Source organism: Acomys russatus, chromosome 3, assembly GCF_903995435.1.
Source record: "Acomys russatus chromosome 3, mAcoRus1.1, whole genome shotgun sequence".
Taxonomy (NCBI): Eukaryota; Metazoa; Chordata; class Mammalia; order Rodentia; family Muridae; genus Acomys; species Acomys russatus.
In genome coordinates, this window is record NC_067139.1 from 22,250,490 (window position 1) to 22,278,091 (window position 27,602).

At 41.3% G+C, this 27,602-nt stretch overlaps 1 protein-coding gene across 5 annotated transcripts; it reads right to left on the reverse strand.

Annotated features, from left to right (window-relative positions):
* Positions 1 to 337: 337 nt before the first annotated feature.
* Positions 338 to 27,602, reverse strand: Slc35b3 (solute carrier family 35 member B3). 5 transcript variants are annotated; one of them, XM_051170235.1, is made up of 10 exons: positions 27,482 to 27,602; positions 22,832 to 23,119; positions 21,257 to 21,378; positions 13,166 to 13,320; positions 11,702 to 11,809; positions 8,266 to 8,363; positions 6,075 to 6,167; positions 5,559 to 5,670; positions 3,480 to 3,549; positions 338 to 1,280 (listed from the first exon to the last, which is right to left on the reverse strand). In XM_051170235.1, the coding sequence occupies exons 2-10, from the start codon at positions 23,030 to 23,032 to the stop codon at positions 1,130 to 1,132; spliced, it is 1,110 nt and encodes a 369-aa protein (XP_051026192.1). In that variant the 5' UTR covers positions 23,033 to 23,119; positions 27,482 to 27,602; the 3' UTR covers positions 338 to 1,129. The 5 variants fall into 5 exon arrangements, with proteins under 5 accessions (XP_051026192.1, XP_051026220.1, XP_051026201.1 ...); XM_051170263.1 differs by having other exon boundaries at positions 27,478 to 27,498; XM_051170244.1 differs by lacking the exon at positions 27,482 to 27,602 and adding an exon at positions 27,384 to 27,464.

The window sequence follows — 27,602 nt, forward strand, 5'->3', positions numbered from 1 at the left end:
ACACACACATTTAGTGAGCAGTGCATATAGCAATTATAAAAATCCCTGCTTTTGAAAGGCACCAAACATCAGGAGTTTAGACTCAAAACTACCCAAGTAATATGGCTATGTCTGAATGGTTCTGTACCCCATATTCACCTGTCAAAATCCTAACTTCCTGGTGGCAGCATGAGAAGACTGAGTCATGAAGGTGGAGACCTCATGCTGGGATTAGAACACAACACCTGAGGGCAGAGCAAGCAGGTGCCCTCTGAAAAGCAGGAGGCAGCCCTTCCAGGTGTGCTAGCACCTTCAGTGTGAACTTCCACATCCAGAACTGTCAGAGAGAAACCCTGGTATGTCTCAGCTATCCAAACTGAGATTTTATTAGCAGCTGAGGAAAAATACCCATGTTTCTTAAATTCATCCCACTTTATCTCAACCCTTCAAATCAAATTTCATCCTTATATGAAGAATTGGGATAATTTTATATAACTTAAGATGTTAACTTCAATTTTAAAAATCCAAATGAAAGGCAAACACTGTGGTACACTATAACCCTAGCACACTTCCTTTAAGCACTTCACCTGTGCACACAGCAGAATACTTTTACCTTCTGAGTGAAAACCCATGTGTTAAAGTGTTCATTAAGCCTTCCTCCCATCTTCATTTTCCTCAACAACAAATTTTATTAAACATCATTTAAAAAAATCACAGAATAATTTTATTTATAAATGAATGCTATTTTCTCTAAACCTTAAATCATCAGCTCACTCTTATAACAGAGAAGTAATTTAAATAACACCACCAAAATGGAATGGAGACGAAACAGCACACCGCCGCACAGCACCGCGCTGCGTGCTGGAAGACTTTCCATCGGTCTTGCACCACAGTCCGTTTCCAGTGAAATGCTCAGGACACAGCTCTCAGCACTTTCCTTCAGAGTGACTTTATTCCAACATGTCCTAGGTGTGGGCTCTTGGTCTTTCAGAGTTGGTCAAAAGCGTGTGTTCTGTAGAGGCTGAAGCCACGGAATCTGCTCATAAGGCAGCAGCCTTCAGATCCTTTGGTTTTTATCACAAGCCTTTGGAAAGTCAACTGATTATTGATTGTTCCCTCAGAGTTCTAGTTTAAATAGGCTAACCAGTGCCTACACAGTCTGTGCCAACGTCCTTGACTTTTTCATGTCCAGGGCTTTGTTCATCAGATTATAAATGGATGGCAATCTTATTTTATCCATATTTTTGCTGTAAACATTGAGAAATATGCCAAGGACAACCAACAAGCCAGACCATACATACCTAAAAGAAAGAAATGAAAAAGTGGATATTAAAATTAACAAGGTAACACTTCACTGTTAACTAAGTAAGGCATGTTGTGGTTAACAACCCATAATAACTTCAATCAAATAAAAACTTGCTATTAGAGGTCTAAAATAATAGTATTAGAATCGTCTGTTGGATTGAGAGGGCAGAGGTTCACAAAGCTTGGTCCAGTTTGCTGTGACAAAGATCATGATCAAAAGCAATTGGAGGAAGAATGGTTGTATTCAGCTTACACACGCTGAGTCCCATTCCATAGAGTGAAGTCAAGGAAGAGCCAAAGCAGAGACCATAGAGAACACTGCTTACCTGTCTGATCCTCCTGGCATGCATAGTTTGCTTTCTCATACATCTCAGGACCACCTGCCCAGGGGCGGCAGTGCCCTCAGTGAGGTGGGCCTTCACATGTCAGTCACAAGTCAAGAAAATGCCCACAGGCTTGCCTATAGGCCAATCTGATGGAGTTGTCTTAATTTAGGCTCTCTCTTATTCGTGTACTCCAGTCTGTGTCAGGTGGACAAGAAATGTAAGCAGCAAAAAGCCCTACCACCTGCTAAGGTTTTGGCAGTTGAAGGAGGCAGAGGGATTATCAGTTTTCTTCAGGGATGTAGGCTGCATATGCTCCTGTGGATGGCACTACAACCATCACATACTAGCAACATCAATTAGACTCAGTAGTTAATGCAAGAGTACTTTAAGCTGGGATAGAAACGTGGGATGTGAGAGGCTAGGAGCAGTTGAAAAAAGAGGGACTAGGAGATGGATTTGACCAAAACCCATAATTTACATGTATAAAAGTCTCAAAAATTTATGTTGAATATATACAGAAAAAAGTTACACAGAGTGAGAGCAATTTAAACTTTGGGCTATTAGCATATTTAAAGTCTAACCCTTACCAAAAGACTTAAGGCTATATTTAAAATACCAGATTCCTATCTATTAAAGGCTATATTGTACATTCAACCTAGCACCCCCCAATTACTTGTCCCAGTTAAGTGAACAGAGATAATAAAGGACACAGTCTGCAGGAAGCAGAGGATCACCATAATTTAATTACTAAAATATTGTAGTGTATAATATGCAGAAAGAAAGTTATCTATAGACAATAAACAACTTGTAACACACTGATGGGACTTTATTTTGCAGTTTTATTTAAAATTATATATTGGTAAAAAGTTTGAAATTACAGTTACTGATGTATAATGTTCAAATGAATTATATAATAGAGAATAAAAAGACTGCTGAGCACTTTCACAAAAAGCCAGAAACTAAACCATTAGGGTACAGCTTACAGTATATCTTTCTATTGTTTATTGTTGTGGAAAGAAGCCATAAATAAAGGTTTTACAAGCATGAATTTTAAACATATAATTTATATACTTGCAAGTGGGAAATAAAAACCTTTTACTTAACACATGCACACCACTCGTACTCATGCCCACCAGAAACATGCACTTACAGTCAGTCATTCTGCACTGTACGCTCCACTCTACTCAGTCACACTGGTGTACACACTCACTATTAGCCACACTGGTATATACACTCACAGTCACATTGATATACACACTCACTAAGACAGTCACATTGGTATACACACTGTCAGACACACTGATATACATACTAAGTCAGTCACACTGGTATACACACTCACTCATAGTCAGTCACACTGGTGTACACATTCACTCATAGTCACACTGGTATACACACTCATAGTCAATCACACTGGTGTACACACTTAGTCATATTGGTATAAACACTCATTCACAGTCAGTCACACTGGTATACACACAGTCAGTCACACTGATATACACACTAAGTCAGTCACAGTGGTATACACATTCACTCTCAGTCGCACTGATACTCACTCACTCACACTCACTGTCAGTCATTCCCAGTGCATGAAGTCACATTCCAACAAGATCATATTTCCACTAGGCTTTAGTTGGGCAATTTAAGTACATAATATGACATTCAAAAAATAAATTATAAAAGTCTTAAAATAGCCAAAGATACTTAATAGATAACAGATTAAGATGAAAAGAATTCTGTGTAGAGGAAAATAGGCTAACATACATTAATGTATAATTAACACAAAGTAAAAGTTAGAAAATAGTGTTAAGACAAAATATGATCTCTAGAGTCTATATTTTTAGAAACTTGTATTTAAAAAATACTTACTGAAATGTGAATGGTTTAGCAAAGAATATAAATGAAAGGACTACGGTCATTGCTTTTCTTCCTGTTGTCACTGTAAGGGAAAAGATTTAGATACACCTTACTGTTTTGGCAATATTTGGAAATAATCTCTTCCACAAATATTTATAGCTCAGTGTATATCAGAACCACTAAGGTGCCAGAAACAATGCAAGCAAGCAAGCAAGCAACCAGCCAACAAACCAGTCAACCAACCAACCAACCAACCAACCAACCAGCCAGCCAGCCAACCAACCAACCAACCAACCAACCAGCCAGCCAGCCAGCCAGCCAGCCAGCCAGCCAGCCAGCCAGCCAGCCAACCAACCGCCCGCTAACCAAATTCGTGCTGCTCTGGAGGTAAAGGTTTAGAGAACTGGCACTGATCCAAGCCAAGTGTCCAAGTGCAACTGTAGTGTGTGTTCACCAGCTGCCACAGCATGCTGGAGTCATAACGAGAGGCTTTCCTGTGTAAGGAGTTGCTAGGTAAAGCAAGATTATCCTTTACAAACAGTGAAGGGTCACTAGTGTTTGGGTTTTTTGCTTGTTTCTGGGACAAGTCTTGCCATGTCTTGTTCATCCTGCTCCAGCCTCCACTGCACTGAGATTCCAGGCGTGCACCCCACACTGGCTTACAGTGTTTAGTCACGGTGACCTCTGCAGACAGTCCTGCTCTTTGCACATTTGTATTAACACGTCTTTCCACTCTGGGTATTACACGTCAACCTCTGCTGTAAGACCTGCAGCTGGCCTCCTGCCCAAGCGGAGGAGCCACACCCTTCTCCATACTAGCTCTGTCTCTTCAGCCTCTCTCAGTTCCACACCTTATTCTCGTGCCTCTCCCTAGACTACCGCCCCTGACCCTTAACATTCAAGTGTGAGTGAGTAACTCAAGGACTCACCCTGGGAACAGAAGTCAGGGCCTGATCGATCATCAATGACTACTTTTAGGGCACCTATTTGTGCTGAGCATATGTTCCTGTCTCCCCTATACTTAGGTGTGGTCGTGTGACTTAGGCTGTGGCCAGGAAAATGTGGGTGGATCTGTTGTTTTGAGGAGTATAGCATCTTAGAAAGTTTCCACACAGAGGATGCTATGACTTTCATCTTCTCAGACTCCATCCAGCTGCCCAGCAGGAGGCTGCCACGGTAGGGAGAGTACTGAGGGTCATGGAGTCTTCCACCATGCCAGTCAAGAAGGCATGGTTAAGACAGGTGTGGAGCCAGGCGGCTTTGCCTGGAATCCTGACTCTAGCAGGTTGTCACCCAGACCCTTAACTGCTCCACACTCACGTTACTGTTAGCTGAGTTTATGGTACAGGTGGTTAGGGATGAGGTGAGACTTGTATCCAGAACGGTGTCTAGTACACAGGAAGTGCTCTGTTAGCTATTATTATCCCTATTATTTGACAGCGAAAAATTTCCTGCTTCTATCATGGAGGAAGTGTGCATTTGCCACCCTGGAAAGCACCACAGCACATGCAGTTGTTGGCTTCCCCACTCTGCTCTCCAAATGCACGGAATGCAACCTTCAGTCCTCTAGAGTGCAGGCATGGGCATGCCCATCACTGCTGAAGAAACCGGTCTGGAGGTGGTGTCCGAAAAACCCAAATGAAAGGCTTGCAAACTGTAAAATGCTCCTGCCATATTTTAAGGGCAAGGAAGACTAGAATTTCAGTAATCAATTAAGTACATGAAAGTAATATTTTCCCTGAAGGGATTTCATTCCATCATAGTTTTAAAGCATTTTTTCTAATATATTTAGTGTTTTTCATGAAAATGTATATATTTGACATAAAAACGAAGCCTTAGGGCCAGGGATGCAGCTCAGCGGTAGAGATGTGGCCAGCATGCTGAGGGCCACTGTCTATCCTCAGCACTGTACAAAGGGAAAAAACGAGATCTTCAAAACAAGAAATTAAGACCACACACCATTTCCTTCAGAACTCAAACAAAACAAGCTACTGATTAGTGAGCTGGGGACAGGCACACATCATGCTCTTCTGGTGGCCACACTACAGCAGCGACAACGTTAACATGTACTTCGCAGTCCAAGTCTCCTACCTGTTACAGCAAGCAGAGCACCAAAGATTTTAATCAGGGCCAGGACAAAGGAAATGCCAAAGTAGCCAGTGAGTGAAAACAGGAAGGCGAAGCCATAGGTTCGAACAGGGTTCTGCAAGGAGTAAAATGGCCTGTTAGGAAAATACAGAGCAAACCCTGAGGTATCAAACATGAAATCAAGCCACAGATCTTAATCAGCCTCTGAGCAATAATAAGTCGTTCCACAATGCAGTCAAGCAAACAGTATTTAGTTTTTATTTAAATGGGAAGACATTGAAGAAATGAAAAACCCTTCATTTATACATTATGAACTTCTTAAAAATTAACTTACAGGGTAGAGAATAAATAAAAAATTAAATATCAATCATTTCTGAGATCCTTTCATTTCTGATCTATAATATATTCAGAGTTACCAAATTATATCAACAGTAGCCTTTTTTGAACTAGGCAAAAACAGTACAGAGAAAATTATTAAATGTAAGATGTTTATTGTTTTAAACTGTGATATGTGCTTACCTTTGAACAAAATGCCACTGCGGCACCTAGCCCACTGGTGCATGACAGTCCCAGGAGAATGTACACAAAACCGATGGAGTATGAATACAAAACCTGGAGGAGGCGGAAGTAAACAGAATTTGGGCTGTCACCCCAGAAGGAAACAGAAGGGCTGTCACCCCGGAAGGAAACAGAAGAAGGGCTGTCACCCCAGAAGAGGAAACTCCAGGGTTTGAATACGTAGAACAATTCAGCTACTCAGTCAATGCTATAAAAGAAAACATTTTTAAAGCAACATTATCACTCTTCCCTATGGCTGAAGTTTCTAGAAATAAGGGCTGAAAATCCATGGCCATATGGAACCTTCCATACATGTTTACATTTCACTCATTTCTCGAATAATTGCTAAATTTGAAGCAGATTGTTTTATCCTTCCAAAAGCATAAACAGGACAAAATCCTTAAAGCCATTTATGAAAAACATCCTGAACACTGGAGTGTCAAAAGCTATGAAAGTCATCACTGTAATTCCCCACTCACTTTTCACTCCAGCTGCTTAAGCTTCTTGATTCGCCTCCTCGTCGAGGGCTATGCCCGGTGAACCTCCTGCTACAGGTCAGCGATGCTACCCCCTGTGTGAGCTACTCTGATGACTTCTCACAACCTTTGATTTCCAAATGAAGACACTGAAGCTTGAGGCTGTAATTTTGCCCCAAAGGAGAGCTAGGAAGTGTCCAGGATAGGAACCCAGGCTGCGGTTTAAAGCCTACTGTCCTGTGTGCTATCCTGAGTTTCCAGGTGACCTGCATGGTCTTTTATTAGTCTTTTGAAACAGGGTTTCTTTGTGTTATCTTGGACTCACTTTGTAGACCAGGCTGGCCTTGAACTCACAGCAATCTGACTGCACCAGCCTCCCAAGTGCTGGGATTAAAGGCCTGCGTGGTCTTAATTCTGAGGCCCATTTTACCCTAGCCATTAAGACTAGTGACGGTGAAGACAAGAAAAATCTACCAAAGCTCAAGTTCCTGTTGAGAAGTTACTCACGATGCCCCATGCTATGCTCAGATGGCAACAGGGAATATATTTGCTTCAGTACAGGGTATTCTGTCTGAATAACAAACAACTGTGTGCTCGCTGTCTGTCTGTCTGTCTCTTATTCCCCCACTCACACATTCAAACAAACAAACAACCCAGAACATATTTTATCTGAACAATGCTTTTAAATCTGGTGAACATTTAAAAAGACACTTGAGGAGACTGGAGAGACAGCCCAGGGATTAGGACTGTGGATTGCAAGCCAGGTTATCAGCACTCATGCTGGGTGGCTCACACTGCCTGTAACTCCAGCTCTGAGGGATCTTGATCTCTGCTGTACCTACACACACACACACACACACACACACACACACACACACACACAGTCTCTCTCTAATGTTATACAATTAAAAATAAAATAAAAATATTGAATAAAAGAAAGCCATACCTTGGTCTTACACTGAAAGAATCAAGTATACAGATGTTATGCCCCTAAATTAACTTAGGATTCAATCCACCCAGTGGCACTTCTAGTTTACGTGAGGGTATGAACACTATCAGTGACTACTAGTAATGAGACTCTCCTGAAAAGGAGCAAAAGTAGCTTAGTCCTAATGATGGGGTGAACAAAGCTGCTCATGTTTCTGTGGGCTGAGGCAAAAACCAATTTTAGAAAATTCAATTCTGACTCTGAGATTTTTTTTTTTTCTTTAAAGGCTTCTAAAACAACTGAGAAGGGTGGGATGCTTAGTTAGCAGAATTGGGTTTTAGCAGGATTTATTTAGTAAGAAGTGGAAATCATAAAACCATTAAGAAATATGGATAAAAATTTTAAAATGTTGAATTGGAAAAACCTTTTGATACAGCCAGAAGCCATCAGTAAGAATGATAAACGCCATACTGAGAGGAACAGACAGAAGAAGAGCAATGTCACAAAGGGTTTTTTTTAAACAGATAGAAAATTATAGAAATTAATGAGATATAGAAATATTGATCAATTCTACAGTAACCTGCTAGCAGTGACAGGTTTTCTTCTAACCTTCCACAGTATTCCTTAGCATTATGTTCATGAGAACGATAAAGTGGATTAAAATGCACATTAAGTCTTTGACACTATAGCTATTTCATAAGCTCAGCCAGGTGCCTTATAGACATGAGGGAAGTACTGGCATGCTCACCATCTCAGAGTTGGAAGCATTGTGTAGTTTCATAGCTTTCTCCTGAACGTTCCCAATGACAGCATCTGCACACAGCGCCAGGGAGATAAGCATCACACCTTCAAGGAATAAGAGAATGATCCTCTTTAAACACACTGACTGGAAGCAAGGTTGACCAGAAGTTTAACTGGGCTAAAATCAAATGCACTCCTATTTGGCGAGAATGCTGACTGTTGTGATTGACAGCTGTTTTGGTAGGCAGATAGATGACAGTACTAACATAAGAGAGATGGACACTAATAAACTGATGAATGCTGCCATCAGAACCGCACTCCAGCATCACGTCACAGTTCTGCTTTTAGCCTGGATGGAATGAAGTAAAGAACAAGTGTAGAAATGTTTAGATTTATTGGGACTGGTGGCTGCACAGAAGATTTAATGGGGGGTGGGGCAAAAAGCAAATAACAAACATTTAGAAGAAAATTACACACACAAAATGTCTTCCTAAAAGGTTCAATTTCAAAGGAACACATGGGGAGTTGCCAAGGTCCCTTCTGTGGCCTGGCTCCTGACTGGAGCTCTACACTTCTCTGTAAGTCACACTCATACTCACCGTCTCCGCACTTTTCAGGCACCATCTACTGAAAAGTGCAGGTACTACTTAGGATCTTGGGAAACAATTGGACCGCCTAGCCCTTTTGTAGTTTTACAGCCCCTCAATTCCACAGCTGTCTCCTCTGGATCTAAGGCAACAGGGATTTTGTCAGGCTGACAGCCAAATCGTCTCACTAGCCGGTCACATACGCAAGGCTCCCTCACACGTCCATGAGGAGAATGTGAGCAATATTAAGTTGTCACACACTGAACGGCATCGACTCTGGGTGACATCACTCACTCCTAGGAAGTAGCGTGAGGACAGGCCTGGCCACCCTGAGCTTCACATTTGAAAGTCATAGTTGCATCTGTGGGTATTCAGGGCTCACGGGGTTAATGTATAAGCCAGTGGTTCTCCACCTTCCTAACACTGTGGCCCTTTAATACAGTTCCTCATGGTGCAGTGACCCCCCAAACGTAAGATTATTTTCATTGCTACTTCAAAAGCATAATTTTGCTAGTTATGCATTGTAATGTAAATATCTGATATGCAGGTTATCTGATATACGACCCCTGTGAAAAGATCGGTCAACCCTCAAAGGGGTTGTGGCTCACAGGCTGCGAACCGTTGCTCTAAAAACAAAGAGGGGACGAGTGCTCACCAGTTTCTTTCATGAAGTGTGTCTGGGTTCCAATTCTTTGAAAATGTGGAGTCGCTCCAGGTGCCTGGGGTGCCACCTTCCCTGGCTGTGGCGTCCCTGTTGCCCGCCCCCTGTGGCCTGTGCACCTTCCCAGCCCTCCTTCCTGCGGTGACTCCACACTAAGCCAAGACAAAAGCAACTACCCTTGGTGCCCTTACCCGAGAGTAGAACTAATTTGTTCCGGAGAGTTCTCATCTCTCTTGATCTTATCTCTCCTTTCACATAAAGACCATCTTTCCTAATTATTAAACAACATAGCAAATGGGGTATTGAATAGGAGTGAGTACAGTTTGTCTTTATCTTTTATGGAAGTTTCATATAAAAGGAATTGCTTGTGTATTGTATGGATGCAACACCTGTCAGTGAAGAAGCCTATGGCCTCTGGCTGAGGCAGGAATAGGTGGGACATGTGGGAGGCAGAAGGATTCTGAGATAGAGCCAGGCATGAGATGTGGAGAAGATGGATGCACGGCATCTGAGCCCAGGTAAGCAGCCATGTGACAGAATGCAGATGGTTATAATCGGCCATTTAAGGTATAAGGTAGCCAGGCTTAGGTATTTGTAAATAATTATTTTGAGTCTCATGAGTTTTTATTCTGGGAGCTTAAGGATGGGAAGAAAACCACTAGCATCATATTGGCCTACTTCAACAGTTTTCATAGATGGGGAAATTGCTTTTCTGACTCTGTTGACTTGGAACAGTGCACACAGCTACAACCAGATGTTATCATTTTATACCCGAGTGCTGCTTTCAACCCTTGCTGTTCCAGGGAATCATCTTACATCTGGCCACATACAACGTTATGCTCATTGAGTGAGGGGCATGAATGGGTCACCAAGGAGAAGTAGGGAACACTGTACATCAGAGTCCAAAACATAGAAAGGTTGAGTGCACTGTTTTTCTTAAAGGTTAATTTAAAACAGGATGAGGAAACAGGATGAGGACACGGTGCTTAAACAGAATGAATACATAGTTATAATCACCTCAAAGCACACTGTTCATCTGGACACAGGTTAGGTGAAAGTGTGATTTGTAAAGGCAAGCTTCAAACAGCATGAAAAATTGTTCCCACATCTTCTACCATCTTACTCTCTCTTCCCACCAGCTTTGTAGGACTCAAAGTATTCTCTCCATTCTACTGGAGGACTGAAAAGGGCCTGCAAGTCACTCACTCTTGGTTATATTTTTACTAAATTTCGCTCACTGCAAATTTGTGTCTTCTCAACTAGAAGAGCCAATGATGTCTGTTCTCAAGTACACTCTTGATGTGAAAGTCTGTGATGGAAAAATGAAGATTCCCTGAAAATTCTTGACCCTGGTGGCAACAGTTGCTACCATAAGTATTCTCAGAAATCAAGCAGTGAGGTTCTGATGGAAGCTGAGGCACCAAGTTCCCTCAGGACTGTGGCTGTTAGAGGGCTGCCCCAAGAGGCCCAAATGTTATATTTAAACACATCAGCTCAGGCTAGTTAACGAGGGCTAGTAAGGCTGACTGATAGCTGGTCTGATTCTGGAGAACAATCGTGAAGCTAATGTAACCAAGATTTTCATTACAGAAATGACTGGTTTATACTCTGTGCTTGCTGGCATTCCAATATTGCCTTTCTCCCTGTTCTCTTAGGTGTTTTCTTGCTTTTGTTTTTCTGATCTAGAAACTTTAAATGCTATTTTAGTCAAGATAAATGATGTGATAACACTATATTCTTAGTAAAACTTTTAGTAACTTTAGGAAAATACTGTATATATAGTAAATGCCCCAAATAACCAAAAACATTTTATCTGAATGGTCATTAAAATAAAAACAGGATTCTAATGTTTATTCTTATCTCTGGATACATTGTAATACTTATTTGGCTTTTGAAAAAATATAAATTTAATTAACAAAAGTTGGCATAGCACACACTGGAGGGAACTTTAAGTCACACAATAACTGTTTAACTCATATCACCACTGTGACCTTCCCACAACTCCTATGTGCATGTGCAGGTCAGCACACATATTGACTCTTAAGTCTTTGACAGCTAATGATGTAATTGGAAGGCCTTATTAAGTGTAAGACTTATGGAGATCAGAATATCATTTAAAATCCTCAAGAAATTTTACAAATTCTTATTCAAAATAAAATGCGTATACAACTTAGGAATACAAACACATTCCTCACCTGTCAGATTAAAGTTTGGTGCAATTGTGCTGTCAGCCAGAGTAAACCAGATCAGGCCAAGGCTCATGCACAGTGCAGCAGACACATCTGCAAGGTTGTACCGCTTTCCTAGGTAAGACACAAGGAGGCTTGCCTCATTATGCAAATACTAACCCAGCCTACCATCAGACCCCAAGGCTTCACCAAGCAGAACAGGGATGCGCTGTTCATGCCCACTGCCCCAAACACAAAGAACACTCAGAGCAAGGCATACACAATCCCAGGAGGCTCAAGATTAAACCAGGTACCACATGTTCTTGTAAGACAGAAATGAGATTTTATCTATTATGGCAGGAAAACAAAACAAAACAAAACCCTAAAGCACACACATGCACTGCGTAATGGCGGGGATGTGCCCTGAGAACGGCCCTGAGGGGAACTGTGTGGTCTGACATCATTAGGACACTTACACAGACCGAGATGGCTGTGATGTCACTGGGCGAATTTATCTCAGGGGACAATTGTCATATACACAGTAACCAAAAGCTTCCTTACTTAGCACTTGATTGCAATTTGTGAAAACTGACAAAAGTAAAAGGTATATGCCCCAATTTTAACAATTTGTAACAATGAGTATGTCTTTTATTTAACAAAAGGCTGCAGATTTTCTTGTAGTTTGTAAGTTTACAAAAGGAAGAGAGTAATGGGCCTAGCTATTTTAAACATCGTTTCAGCTTATAAATACCATGTGAAGACCTTTAGACAGGGGGACAAAAAAAAAAAAAAAAAAAAAAAAAAAAAAAAAAATCACTCATTTTCTTCTGCCTCTATTTAGAAAATGACATATAGTCTAACTTTTGGTGAAGATTCTAAGGAAATATATGTGCCTAGTCAGAATTTTTAATAGAGACTAAGGTATTTTTTTCTGTATGAATGAACCACTATCCTGAGATGTCCAGTAAGGTGGCTGACACATTTTCACTGTGAAAGGTCAAGTCTGGAAAGGCACACTTAGCGCAGGCTACCTAAGCCCTTCAGTGAAGGGAACAGGCTCAAGACAGGGATCAGGGAACAAGTTGATCCAATACCTGCTGTTCTAACTGCCTCCTCCTCCTCTTTCTATCCAGCTTGACCCTGGTGGCCTCTAACTCATCAGAAAGCTGGTGTGGTCAGGGACAAAAGGGGGTCCACTCAGATGGCCTTCACTCTGTGAATACAGCATTGTGGGGGATGCACTAAGTTTGAAGATAAACTAATAAAACGAGTTACTGAGTTGTCTCTTGCATCCAAATTATGACCCTCAAATCCTACAGTCTGTTAGAGAAATACCAGTGTTTTTATGACAGCCTGCTTTTACCAGACACTACACTAATACAAGCCCTAAGATGCTTAGAACACTGTTGTGGACATTTACTGCTTTTCCTATCGCCAGACACCACAACATGGTTGTGTGCTTCAAACAGTATAAAACAATCGTTACTGTACCTTGAATAAAAACTCCTCCTAGCATAACAGGAATCAGTTTGCAGCACTTGAAGATGACTTGGGTGGGGTAATTCAGGTAGCCCAAGGAAGTGTTTGATAAGCCCATAGTACCCACAGTTAGAAAAGCTATTATCATGTAGGTTTTTCCTGGTATTCTGGAAGAGACAATTTTTAAAACCTTCATTGTGGGACCCAGTTTCATAGCACTGTAAAGTTGATGGCTTACAGTGTGCTTCCTGGTTTCTGGTTAATGTTTCAAGAAACATACATTTAAAAAATCATTTTCGAGTTGTAACACTTTGTGTACATGATATTGATAAAAATCACAATATACTTTTACTGAATCATCAATAAGGAATCTCAACTATGTGTTATAATAGACTTTACTGAGATTCTAACTCATGTATAAATGCTGACCAAAGATACTTTAAATAGCAGCTCTGGGTATAGATAAAAATATCTTGATTTAATTTGTAAAAAAAGGATGATTTTTTAAAAATATGGGCCTCTACAATTGTAGAAGGCCCAATCACTATGCTGTAACCTCACATTTAAATTGCTGCAGTCTCCCAACTTTTCCATCCAGCATTAAGGAAAATCTGATCACCAGAGCATCAAAAAACTTCAGTAGAGCAAGCTCAACTCCAGCACACTGCCAGCACACTTTTATAAACCACCTCGCCACTTTCCACATTACACAATCAACTTAAGTTTCTGATGCTGTTTTTGTAGCCTCTAATTTTGTAACTTTGGCTCTTCTGGAGTTTCCTAAAGGAGATTCTGAATTTGGTATCTTTACAATTTTAAGTCACTAGTATGGGTATATGCTGTGTCTTGAGTAGCTATTAACAGTTTAAAACAATAATCTGGCATTCTAGTGTGATGGGCACAAACACACACACACAAAAACCCATTAGTCATGTAATTTAATTATGCTGTGCACTTAGGTATATAATCTACACTTAGGCATTTCTATTAGCATTTAAATCAAGCACAAAGGCTGCTCCCTCCAACTTTTCCCCTTCTTTTCTTTTTCCTTCTTCCTTCTCTCTCATTCTTTCTTTGTAACAGGAAAACCTTACATTTCTTCCAATTGACTTCCTATGTGCTGGGATAAGCCTGGCATGTGTGGTGCTGGTGATTGAACCCACGGCCTTATGCATGTCAGGCAAAGGCTCTACCAACTGAGCTACATCCCAACTCTACACATCTTTTACATGGGTAGATATACACTAAAATAATTTATTGTAAACATTCAACTTAAATGCATTATTTATCCTTCCAACTTTGAGGTTTTTCCTACTTATGTACTAACGTAGGAGTCTACATTTAAAATCCACTGCAAAGCACTGGCCTGCCCATAGGGTGTCCTTCAGTTACTACAACTGTATTTCCTCAATGTCCTTGGAGTATGACCAATCACTATCCTTATCAACAAAGGAAGAAACATCATTCTCCTGGCTAAGGATAAAAACCAGAGCCATCCTCATATTTCCTCAAAGATAATCTGAAAAAAACTCCAATAAACAAACTTATGAGGAATGGTTACAAAAGCTCAGGGGGCCTCAGGCAGAGGGTCTGGCCCTCAGAGAAACCCGTTACATGACCTTATAAACATGTTAGCCCTCCTCCCGATCCTGTCTCTTCATGGGTCATGAGGAAGAGTCAATGGCTAAAACGCTATTCGGTGAGCATGGTTTGAGGCTAGAAGCTGTGGTGGTACTCGCAAGTCTCTCAACAAGCCCAGAGTTGACACTCCCCAGGCCTTGACAGAGCTGAGGAGAGGCAGTGCCCAAACCCATGATTTTTAAATTCTAAATCCCGTTCTCATGGCAACATAGCATTACTTTACAGACTTAGGGAGAGAAAACTGCTAAGCAGAGTGTAGGTCAAAGGCTAAAGAGAGCAATAGTCAAGGAAATTCAGAAGTCATGTATAGTAACGACAAGGAGCCCTGTGCCTGGAGAGGCTCTGCTGTAGAGCACCTCTAAAGTCAAGACAACCTGCCTCCTGCACAAGAGCTTCAGTCCACAACTGACTTAAGTCTAGACACGCATGCGTGAGAATCTTCCCATGTCTAAGGCAAATGCAAGTTGTTTTACTTTCAAATGTTTTATGGCCACATGGCTAGAAAGCTGAGATGAATCTAATCAAACCACTCCTCCTCTGGCTGGCCATGGAGAAGGCCACTTCTCACCAGGCTGGCAGATACAGGGAGATGCTTCCTCCTCAAACTCCACACAATGGAGCTGTACTCGACTTCTACTCTGAGCTGTACTTTCCGAGAGATAATGCCCTCAGCCCCTCGCTATTAGTCTTGGCAACTCTACTCACTTTCCAGTCGGTCACCCATGCTTTATCTTGAGTTTTAGAGCATGAAAGCACTACAGATAATATTCACATACTTGCACTTAACTACAGCTGCTCAACCAAGTTGCTAGCAAAACAATTTAGGAAATAAAATTAAATCTATAAAGATATGTGTTAGATTCTTCCAGTGAGAGCCTCGTGTAAATGGATTTGAATACTTAAAATTGAACTATCTATGTATATATTTCAAAACAATTATATGCAGAAAAATGAAAAGCTGTGGTTTTTAGGGCATTACATATTTATACAAAAGATAGACTGCCAGTGTTGTCTTTATTATCTTTTCACTCTCACACAGATACACAAATACACGCATCCTACACGTGACGAAAGGATGAACACGCTTCATTTACTCCCAAATTACAGCCACATTCCTAACACCTTCTGTTTATGGCCACAGTATTACTGTGTTTTGTTTTATATGCCATTAAAGAGAAACCAAAGTATTTTTCAAATCTGTACGGTTACTAATTTAAAAGATTTCCAAGTGAGAGTTCTGAATTTAACAATAAAATGTGTTTCTCCAGTATTTAGGAACATAGATCTCTAGGACAAAAATGTGGAAAATGGACTAGTAGGGGGAAGGGAAACTCACAGTGCTGGAAGGGAGATGAGAGGGCGGGGTGAAAGTATATATATGTGTGTGTATGAAACTGCCAAAGAACAATCCGAATCAATTAAAAGTATAGAAAGCTTGGGCTTTTAGGTAAGGCAGTTGTCTCTTTGTGACTTAGGGAAGACACAGTATAAAAAAAAAGATTCCACTTCAGACACTGTATACACCAACAAGAATTGAGCCAAGCTGACTAGCTCTGGCTGCTGTCTGGTGCGGGTGGAGAAGAAGCCTCATGTAAAAGGGAAGTCAGTCCTGGTGAAGACACAGGCAGCTCTACCCTTGTGATGGTGCCAGAAAGAGCCTCTGGCTCAGTCTTGGATTTTGATGAGAGACTGAAGGTTCAGGCAGACATGTCAATGCTGGAGAGGAATCTCACTAAGAGGGCAGTGGCTGGGCGCCACCCTGAGGGAACTTAACTGTTCCAAACTTATCTACCTGGGGTGGCCTTAAAGCAGGAACAAGTCAGAGTACCTGTTCTAGGACCTGAGAACTCTGAAGCTCCAGCAGGCTGCTCGACGTCCACCTGTGCCCCTGCAAGAGGGTGATGACCACCTCAAGAAGGCTGCAAGTACAGCCCAGTGCTTTGTCTGCACAGATTTCAGGGCTGTGTGTGAGGCACACTCCCACGACACCTGGGAGATGCCCCCTCCAAGCAGAATTTCAGTGACACTAAAGGATATTAGGTGAGGAGTTAAAGGAAAGTGGGGGCCTCCTGGGCCTACGGACTGCAGAGATTCTGCTGTGTAGAAAAGATCTCAACTGAACACAGACCCTTGCTCACTACCACACAAATCACACCAAAAACAGAGGCCATCAGGCCACCTGCCTCTGAAAGCAAGAAACTAGCAGAACCCACTCTTGGGTACATTTAGTAATATTTTTATTTTATTGCATTTAAAATAGATACATTTTTACTTTTCTCCTTCATACATTCATCTACTTCTGGTTTGCTTTGCTTTTTTTTTTTAATTACTAAGCAAGCACTTCTCTCCTCTTTCCTCTTTACGCCTCCTTGTGTTTCCCTCCATTCCTTTTAGCAACACTTTGACCTTATTTTAGGAAACATACACACCTATACTTTTATTTTCTCTCTCTCTTTTTCCTAAAATTTGTCTAATTTTGATTTTGAATCATCTCATTATTAGAAACTCTTGTATTGGTTTTTCTTTAATTTGTTTGTTACTTTGCTTTTTTTCATCTTTCCTTTTGTAGCACTATTTCCTTTCATTTAACCTTGCTTATTTTCTATTGTTCCTCTTTCCCATCTCATTCATTTGCTATTTTCAAAATTACCACAATCATTCTTAACATTATAGCAATCCTACATTAAGTTTTGCCATTTTCTATTTTATGTCATTGGTGATGTACGAGCTGTATTTGATTTTAAGTGTATTTTATGTTCTCTTTGATGTTGTTGCTACCACAGTGGGTTGTACTGGAGATTCAGCCTTCAGGGAACGGATGTTCAATAATGATCTCCAGATATGACCGGAAGGAAAACCCAAACCAAGAGATGTACTGAACAGTTACAAAGAACACACACACACACACACACACACACACACACACGGAGAGAGACGGGTGGGGCGAGAGTGTGTGTCAGAGAGAGCAGCATGACTTCAAAAGACGCTAACTCCTTTATTGAGTTCAATGATATTAGAAGAGACTTCAAGAGTTTATTGGTCATAATGATAAGTGACCTTAAAGAATGTACACAAACAAGCACCAGGATAAAATCCAGGCAAAATAAAGAAGTTTAAGGCGGGGGTGGAGGGGGGGGGGGGGCGGGGGACGACTCAGCAATATGGATGAAAAGTTGGATTTAAAAAAAACCAAGAAATTGATATTTTGAAAAAAAAAAAAAGTTGGAAAAAAACCTCAACAGATCAAATAGAAAACAATGGAAGGCATTGACAAGATACTTGACCAAGCAGAAGAAAAAGTTTCAGGAATGAGGCGTAAGAAGACACAAGCTACATTCAAATATCAATAAAGAAAATGATAAAGTGGCATGACCTCAAAGCCCGAGAACTCTGGGATCCAAGCAAGAGGCCAAACCTAAGAACTTGGGGTAGAAACTTAAGAATGGCAGGTACACGGTCTATAGAGCCAGAGCAGAAAATGTCACAAATCCAGAGAATAAAATGGACATTCTGAGTCCCAAATAGACATAACCAGATAAGAATGTGTCCATGACATATAACAACCAGGAAAACAAAAATACAAAGAAACCTGAGCAAAAGCTGTCAGGGGAAAACACAGCTCACCCACAGGGACACAGCATCAGGGTAACATCAGGCCACTCACCAGCAGCTTCAAGCCAGGAAATCATGGAATGCTTTATATAGTTCAAGTCTGCGGACCCAGTGGCTACATTCGCCAATGCTATCTTTGAAAAGTGATAAAAAGAAATATGACCAGGTAAAGATAAGAACAAATTAAGGCAGTTCATGACGATTAACTTGGCATTCTAGAAGATACTTACAGGAATACTATAACAGAGAAAGATGAAAAAACAGTCTCAGTCATGAGAAAATAGGAAAGTATGACTTTCATGAGAGGAACAGACAGTGGAGAGCACACAGGGAATCAGTGTGTTCAGTGCAGTAGAGCAGCAAACCCTAACAGGAGGGAGAAAGGACAAACCCCTATCTAAGCAACAAAACCACAGTAGTTAGTAAACAATTTCCAAAGAGAGAAATGACCTCAAGTATAGCAGGCTTCAACTCAATAATGAAGAGACAGACTGGCTGATGTATTACACATAAAAACTGATGTTCCCAAAAACCATCTGTCTGGAGGATCCTTACAGAGAGTCAAAGGGTGGAAGTCAACTGACCAAGCACATGGAGATTGCATATAAGGTGGTGTAGCTTTTTGATAGTTGATAACTTGAAATCAAATTAGGACAGACAATAGAGAAGGTCAGCATATAGTAATAAAGGGAAGAGTTGAACAGCAGTTATAACTATTGTAAGTAAATATGCATCAAACACTATGGCTCATGGTGTCATACAAATATTAACAGGCATAAGAAGTCACTTAGGTGTGAGTGCAATATAGTGGGAGACTTTATTGCTAATTCTCATCTTTAGACAAACTGTTCAACTGACAATCTACAAAGAAACAAAGTGAAACTGCTGCTGGTCAAACGGCAGGGCTGGATCAATACACAAATCAATGTAATATGCCGCATAAGCAATCTTAAGGACACAAATCAGAACACTGTCTCAATAGATGCAGGAAAGATCACACACAGAGTTCGATACTCCTTCATGACTAAAACTCTGAAGCTAGGAACAGAAGACACATGAACAAAGTCAAGGCTCTAAAAGACAAACCTATGGGCAATGTTAGGCTCAAAGCGCTCAAAGTCTTAGCAGAGGGCCAGCAAGGGGACAATGGGTAAAGTCGCCGGCTACACAGACCGACAGCCTGGGCTTGCTCCCCGGGACTCATGCTGCAGTTAGAGAACTGACTCCTTAAAGACCAGCAGAAGAGTCTTCTGATGAGGTTTATATGTCAAAACCTGCCTGCTAAGGAAGAAATAAAGAAGAAACAAATCCAACTAACCTAGGAATAAAGTTAAGCCAGGAGTTCATAAAAGACTGCTACAATGATACCTGCAGACGATGAAGAAAGAAGCTGAGGACAACACTGGATTGGCAGAACTACCAATGTGAGAAGAGCTGCATTACTAAAAGTGAGCTACAGATTCAACACTATCCCATCATAATTCAAATGCATTTTTTACACAATGATAAAATACTAAAAATCATTCATAAGTCTAGCAGTCCTCAAAGCACTCCTAACAGAAAGCACAGTGTTGGAGGTATCACAATAAACTGTACTATAGAGCCATATTGATAAAAAAAGATGACAGTGGACCCCAAAACAGATACAGACCAACAGAAAAACAAAACAGAAGACCTAGAAAGAGACTCACACAACTACACCAACTCGTTTTGACAAGATGTCACAACATAAATGGGAAAAGGCAGCCCCTTTCAACAATGGTGGCGGGAAACTGGATCCTTATGTAGAAGAATGAACCAGATCCATATCTCTCACCCTGCATTAAAATGAATTAAGAATACACTAAAGAGCTTAATATAAGACCCAATGACCTCAAACTATTGGGGAAAGCACTTCAAATCCAGGTAAGGGCAGGGACAGAGAATCTCAAGGACAGACAAACCATATCATATAAACTTAAAAACCTCCTGCCCAGCAAAGACAACAGCACCAGAATAAAGAGACAGCCTACCAAAAAAAAAAAAAAAAAAAAAAAAAAAAAGGAGGGGTACGATAAAAAGGGAAAAAATGTTAACTATATACCAGGCAGAGGATTAATATTGAAAATATATGACTCCTCTCCCCACCCCACCCCACCTCACCCCAATAAAACACCAGAATACAAATCACACAGTCAAGAAATGGGCTAAGAAACAGAATACACAATTCTTAGGAGAAAATGCAAATGGCCAGGAGATATTTGAAAACATGGCCAACATCCGACCTACAGGGAGGGAGGGACAAGAGTGAGGCAGATATGATGTGGGATGCAGTCGGGGATGGGATGAACTACAATAACATATGATAACACATGGACATGAGAATGTGAGACCGAAACCCTTACTATTAACTAACCAAAACATTTAAAAAAGGACGTGTATCTCAACTACTAGGCATTCATGACAATGTCAGTGGTACACAGCTCACAAAACACTACTTCACACTTTAAAAACTATTAGAAAGCTCAATACTGGTCATTTACTTTAAATCTGTCACTAGGCATATCTGTTTTGGTCAAGTCATGAAAATGCGTACCTCAGCACTGTTTGAGAGACTGTGCTTAACCATGAACTGACCCCAGCTCTATTTGATTTCATGACACTACACTTAAAAGGGGGAATCTTATTTTTTCTGGTGCACAAAAGAAGTAGATTTATTATTTTTAATAAGTAGTTTATAGTGACAAAGACTCATGACCAGATGTTAACAGGAAACATACAGTTCATGCACATTCAGCAAGCTGCCTTTTTTTCTAGACTCAACTGATGCGAGTTATAATAACCACCTGGAAAGCCAAGCTCACCACATACCTTCTCCTTTTGTCCTGAACGAGCTGAAGTTCTATTAGGCCAAATATGGAGTAAAATGCAAACTGCACTAAAGTAAGGTACCAGCCATAAGGCTTAAAGCCTTCCATTGAAAATATCAGCTCCTGTGACAAGACAATGAGTGCTGTTAGGTTCTAGGCGGAGATGACTCCAGTCCACTGTACAAGCGCACTCTACCTCTCCTCCACCCCACCTTCACTCCCACCTCCCCCCCCACCTCCACTCCCACCTTCACCCCACCTCCACTCCTACCTCCACTCCCACCTCCACCCCACCCTCCACTCCACCTCCACTCCCACCTCCACCCCACCCTCCACTCCCACCAGGTCACAGGTCTTAAGATAACTTAGGTGTGAAAATCAAAAGAGAAGTAACTAAAATGCAACATCATCTTATGGTTTTCCATTAAAAAATAAAAAAGGACCAAAATTAAAGTTGCTCCAGACAAGATAGGGGGCTGATCTGAGAACCCACACAAAATACTCATTTCACTAAAAGCCAGGCATCTACAAACTTCTTTTCTACAGAAATACGGTTCTTACTACAGCATTTTAAAAATTATATGCCAGATTCTTAAAAATCTTCATTGTACAGGGGAGTTTCAATTTCCCTAAACACAGAGTGTGGATATCTCTCTCCTCTACTCCCCCCCCCTCTGTGCATGTGTCTCCTTCCTTCCTTTCTTTGTTGAGAGAGGGTCTCATGTAACACAGGCTACCCCAAACTCACTACACTTCACTTAGGATGACACTGAACTTCTGACTCTATATCCACAGTGCTAAGATCCTAAACACGTGCTGTTGTCCTGTTATGAAGTGCTAAGGAATGAATGCAGGGCTCGCTAGGCAAACACTCTGCCAAAACAGCTAACTTCCCAGCTACTAAAACAGTGTTATACTTTGAAATTACACATGAATTACTAATTAGCCATTGTAACTAGTCAGTAAGAAGTAGACATCAACCAATGATTAACTCATTCTCTTTTTTAAAAAATCACTGTGAGTGTATGTGTGTGTGTGTGTGTGTGTGTGTGTGTGTCTGTCTGTCTGTCTGTCTGTCTGTCTAGCTGCTCAGGGTTAACAGCACTGTTGCTCTTGCAATGGCCCACGTCCACTTCGCAGCATCTCCACAGCAGCTCACAACCTCCTTTAATTCCAGTTCCAGAGGATCTATTGTCCTCCTCCGGCTTCCTTGGGCAATAGGCACACATGTAGTGCACTTACATATATGCAGGCAAAACACTCATACATATAAAAAATAAATAAGTTTTTAAAGATAATAAATACACAGCTGCAATTACCTATGTTTTGTTAAATATTTACAAGTTTACTTTTTATAATTTTAATGTTGTAAGGCAGTCTTTATTTAATTTGAAGATTCTCATCTTTACTCTAGTAGCCCCTTTAAGAGGCTACTTTTTCTTTTTCTGTGAAAATGTCAAGCTATCAGTCAACGGGTAGCTGTAAATAAAAATATGGTGAAAAAAGTAGTCAAAACCAACACGGGCATTAAGTGCTAAAATAACTAACATTATTATTAACAAATGAAACTTTTTACCTGTAAGTATCCATAAATTAGGTAAAATACAAAAACTCCAGCAACACATATGAAGAACTGCGTGAGCTTGCTAAACTTGCTGAGGTTCACGCCCAGCACCACAATGTCATCAACTGACTTGATGTGTGGCGACATTGTCTGGGTTTTGGAGGGCACAGTGATGGAGACGTACTTCCTGGAGTTGTTGAACTTGAAGTCCATTGTTCTTGCTTTGCCACATTCAAGGCCTGCAACCTTGTCTTTGCTGTTTTCCACTGCTGGGTCCTGTCTTTCCTTTGCTGCCTGGGCCTAGACAGAGGAATAAGCAATTACGGCAAAGCACTTGAAGTATCAGATTCAAATAATAATCCAAAGTACACTTTAAAATGTATAGCTGCAGCTCAGTCTTTCTGGACATCAGTGTTAGCACCCACACCCCAGCTCTCCAACAAGCAAATACAAGACCCCTCCCACCCCACTCATGCAGCATCGGATAACATTATATTCATCTCCATAGCAACCCAAACTAGAACTAATAAACTGTAAAATATTTTCAAGTTATAGCTGACCTTGTAGGAGAATAAAGAAATGATGCTTAAGGGCTGACAAGCATACAATCTATTTGCTAGTGAAGTTTTTAAAAATAAAGTCAAGCAGGCAGGAGATTTAGCAATAATATTCCTTGGGCTGGAAGAAAAAAAGATATACGCAGTCCAGCCTAGCTAGGAAGTGATACTCTGCCTTAGTGCCTTAAGCACTACAGTTAAAAGTACAAGCCACCCATTACGACTAAGAAGACTCCCCTACCTTACGAGAAAATTATTCTACCTTAAAGTCTTTGGATTATAAAGAGCAGGAAATGTGTCATTTCTTTGTCAGAAAAAAAAAAAAATCATGATACCACCACTGACAACTGTCAGTTTCTCTTTGCATTTACATAACTTGAAAATGATGAATTCCTGGTAACACTAAGGGAAGGGTGGAAACACGGAAAGCACACAGGAAGGAAGGACTATCTTCCTAGACAGTTGCACTGTTGGCACTCCAGGGCGCACAAATCTGAGGGCAGGAGAGAACAAGTTTCATAGGGGGCTTTTCAAAAAAAAAATATAAAAGAAACTGTCGTGTGGTAGTTTGAAATAACAAGAACTAGAGTCATTGCTTCTAGTTAGCTGAGCTGAAGACATTAAAGACATTTCATTAGTCATACCGACAGGGGCAAGGAATGGTACACAATCGAACTAGTAATATGCAGGCACCAAGACATTTATTCTGTGGGACATCCGCCCTATGTCTAAACTTTATAAGTACTTTTATTGTTTTTCTTTTTCTTCATGCTTTTGTTCTTTATTCTGGCTTCCCTTGTTGTGTCTCAATTATTCTTATCTCCATAAGGTTTTTGTTGTTTTTTTGTTTTGGTTTGTTTTTTCCAGACAGGGTTTCTCTGTGTAACCTTGACTGTCCTGGACTTGCTTTGTAGACCAAGCTCGCCTCAAACTCACAGCAATCCACCTGCCTCTGTCTTCTGAGTGTTGGGATTAAAGCGTGCCCAACCTTGCCTGGCTTTCCATACGGTTTATTTAATGTCACGTTGTAGGACATCCTTGAAATAGAATTTTCACAATAATCCACGTTTTAAATTGCCCACCTTCCATTGTTCTATGTTTCAACACTTAGGGAAAGAATGCTATGGCCTATTTCCTATGCGCACATCGACAGAGCACAGGGCACTATTTAAATAAATGTAGGTTCTGAGCTTCTCTTTCTTGAGTTCTTTCAATAAAAGACCCAAACCACTCATCCATTCCCGAGAACCTAATGTTGTTCATGGTGTCCTTTCTGCTTGATGAATTCTTTCTTTGGGTCAGATTTAAGTTCACTACTGACACCCCTTCTTTGTGACACCCCTCATTAATCCCTCTGGTTAGAAGAAGATAAAGGCAAGACCAAATGTTACTAGTCTCTTGGTATCTGTCATGTATTTTGTTTTTTAATCTACACCAGCAAACAAATAAATTGGCGCACCTACAAGACTCTCAAACTACAGCTCACATCACCCCTCACTTGAACAGACTTTTGAAAGGACTATGGTACTGTTAAACTTGATCAGCAAAACTGAGAATCCATGGTGGATAAGAAGTGGGAGAACAATGCAGATAACAATGTTACACTTAGGCGGGCTTGTGCACGTGCATACTCTCACACACACACACACACACACACACACACACACACAGTCTTAGAAAACCTAGCTCCTACCTTTACTGACATTTACCGAATATTTCTCCAGAAAGCAACTCTTTCCCAACATTACCTTCTTCTGAAATGTTTAGAGTTATATAAATTGCCAGGCACATGGCATCGACTCCATTACAGCTAACAATACAAGAAACACCCCATGGTTTGGAACTTTTGAGGTTTGAGCTACGCTACCACCCGAGGAGTGCTGGGCAAAGTAATCTTTCTGAAATTCTGGTTCTGTAACTCTATTGCGAAAAGTAAAATGTGCTGATTAAAGAATCTGTGTGGAATCTATGAGATAACTGTAAAGGCACACAGTGTGACAGCCGGCGCACAGCACAGTGTGACAGCCGGTGTATGTTAGCTTTCACTATTCAGTGTTTCAGAAACACTGCTGACTGAAATGGTTGGGTGTGCCAGGTTGATCTTGATTTCCCACTAAGCCTGCCCTTCCAACACCTGCTATATGACACTACAGCACACTATTAAAAAAAAAAAAAAAAAAAGGCACTGAACTGAAGGACTGTCTTGCACTCTAGTAAACATGTGATCAGCATTACTCCAGTCCACTCTCCCCCACTACTTTAACCCTCCTACACTCTTCCTGGCGTCCTTATGAGCCGCAGCTCTAGGCTCCACCTGCAAGGGCAGGTAAATGCCTTCAGCACTACCCTTTTTTAAATGTGTGCGACACACTACTCATGTCTCCCGAGTTCCTACAAAGGACTTGTGATCAACAAGAAAATGGGGTCACTTGCTTATACGATGCCTCAGTACCACACACCATTCCCTTCAAAAGGCTGGCATTTAGTGTGCAGTTTTACACTACTGCCCTGTGCTCTGTTGCTGTGCACACAGAAAACAGGTCAGAACACTTTTCCCTCAGGAATTGAAACACAGAGCAAGGGGAGGTGGGCAGTGCATCACTGGTCAGAAAGCGGTCAGAAAGCATGCCTGGTGAAGGCCTCTGCTACTCGCAAACTGTGATCCCTGATGTTTGCGACCTCACTTCTGTTTCTAGTATTAATAATTGACATTGTTATCTGAAGAATCAGAGCCAGGGCTGGAGGAGGGCTGGCTCAGTGGGTAAGAATGTTTATTGCTCTTGCTGAGGAGCCAAGTTTGGTTCCCATCACCTATATCTGGAGGTTTGTAATTGCCCATAACTCTAGCTCCAGATGAGAACCAAATCAGTCTTATATATAGCCGCAAGTGCATTTGTGCACATGTACACACCCCCACACACTCTCTCTCTCTCTCTGAAACAGGTGATGTTGACTTTCAATGACATACTGAAATAAAGGTTGGTTTCTTTCTTTTTTAAAAATCTGTGTGTACATGCCACAGATGGCAGCCAGGTGGAGGCCAGAAGACAGCTAGTGAGAAGTTGGTTTTCTCCTTTCACTTGGCGAGTTATGGGGACCAGGCTTGGTGGCAAGTGCTCTTACCTGTTGAGCCATCTCGCAGGCCTCAGCTTAGCTCTTAATCTAGCCTTTTGTAACATGAAAGATGAAAGTTTTCTATTACAAAGTTGGAATGCAAAGAGGAAATCTGTCATGTGCACAAAAGACCCAACTCCACCCAAAACTTGCCACATTCTGGTAACAGTCTTATCTTCAAGTCTTAGGTCCAGTGTGTTGAATAAGATCAGAAAACAGAAAAACAAGACTATGGCTTCTTCTATTCCTCATGGCACAAAGAAACTCTTTTCCCCTTAAGGGCTAACATTAGGATTTAATCTTTAAGCAGAAATAACGCTATATAAAATATTTTCAAATGCTGTCAGTGTCTCCCCCCAGTCTCAAACCATTTCAATTAACTTATAAGAAAAACATTTAACTAAAATCCTTATTTCTGATAATCTACTGTAGAAGAGTGGCAGATGTAATTCTTTAAAATACAGAAAAACCAAAACAAACAACTCTTGATAGCATTCTAACAAAAATCTTTCAGCGTTTTTTCAGAAGAAAAAGAGGTGGAGAAGGAAGAGAACTCAGCTGCAATGTCGGAAAGAACACACAGGAATTTCAGCAACATAAACTTAACAGCCCTGCAAGAATAGTCACTTGGCCGCAAGGCAAACAGGCACCGGGTAACGGAGGGATTGGACCCAGACCCAGAAGTGGCTCTGAACTGTAAAAACAGTCTAAGAAATCATGGAGACCAATAGTCTCCAATCACAGTGAGCAGGCTAGGGGATTCTGGGTGGTGGTCTCAGGCCTGGACCAGAGGATACTATTGCCGGAAGCGCGACCCCCGGCCCCCCGCCCATCCATCCCCGCTACCCCTCACAGGTCTGCGAGAGCCCCGCCACCCGGACCGCAGCGTCCACCTTCTTTGCCGACACGGTGTGGGCGTCTACACCACTCCTGCCTGATGGCACCAGGTAGCGCGGCAAGGTCCCCTCCCAGTTCCGCCATTGTCACCTACTCCACATCCGCCTCTGCCTTCGGTTCTGCTCCAGCCACCGTCGCCGCCACCTCCCCGGAAGGTCCTCACACTACCGGACCCTGTGCACCACTTCCGCCTATGCGTCTTTGTGCGCGTGCGC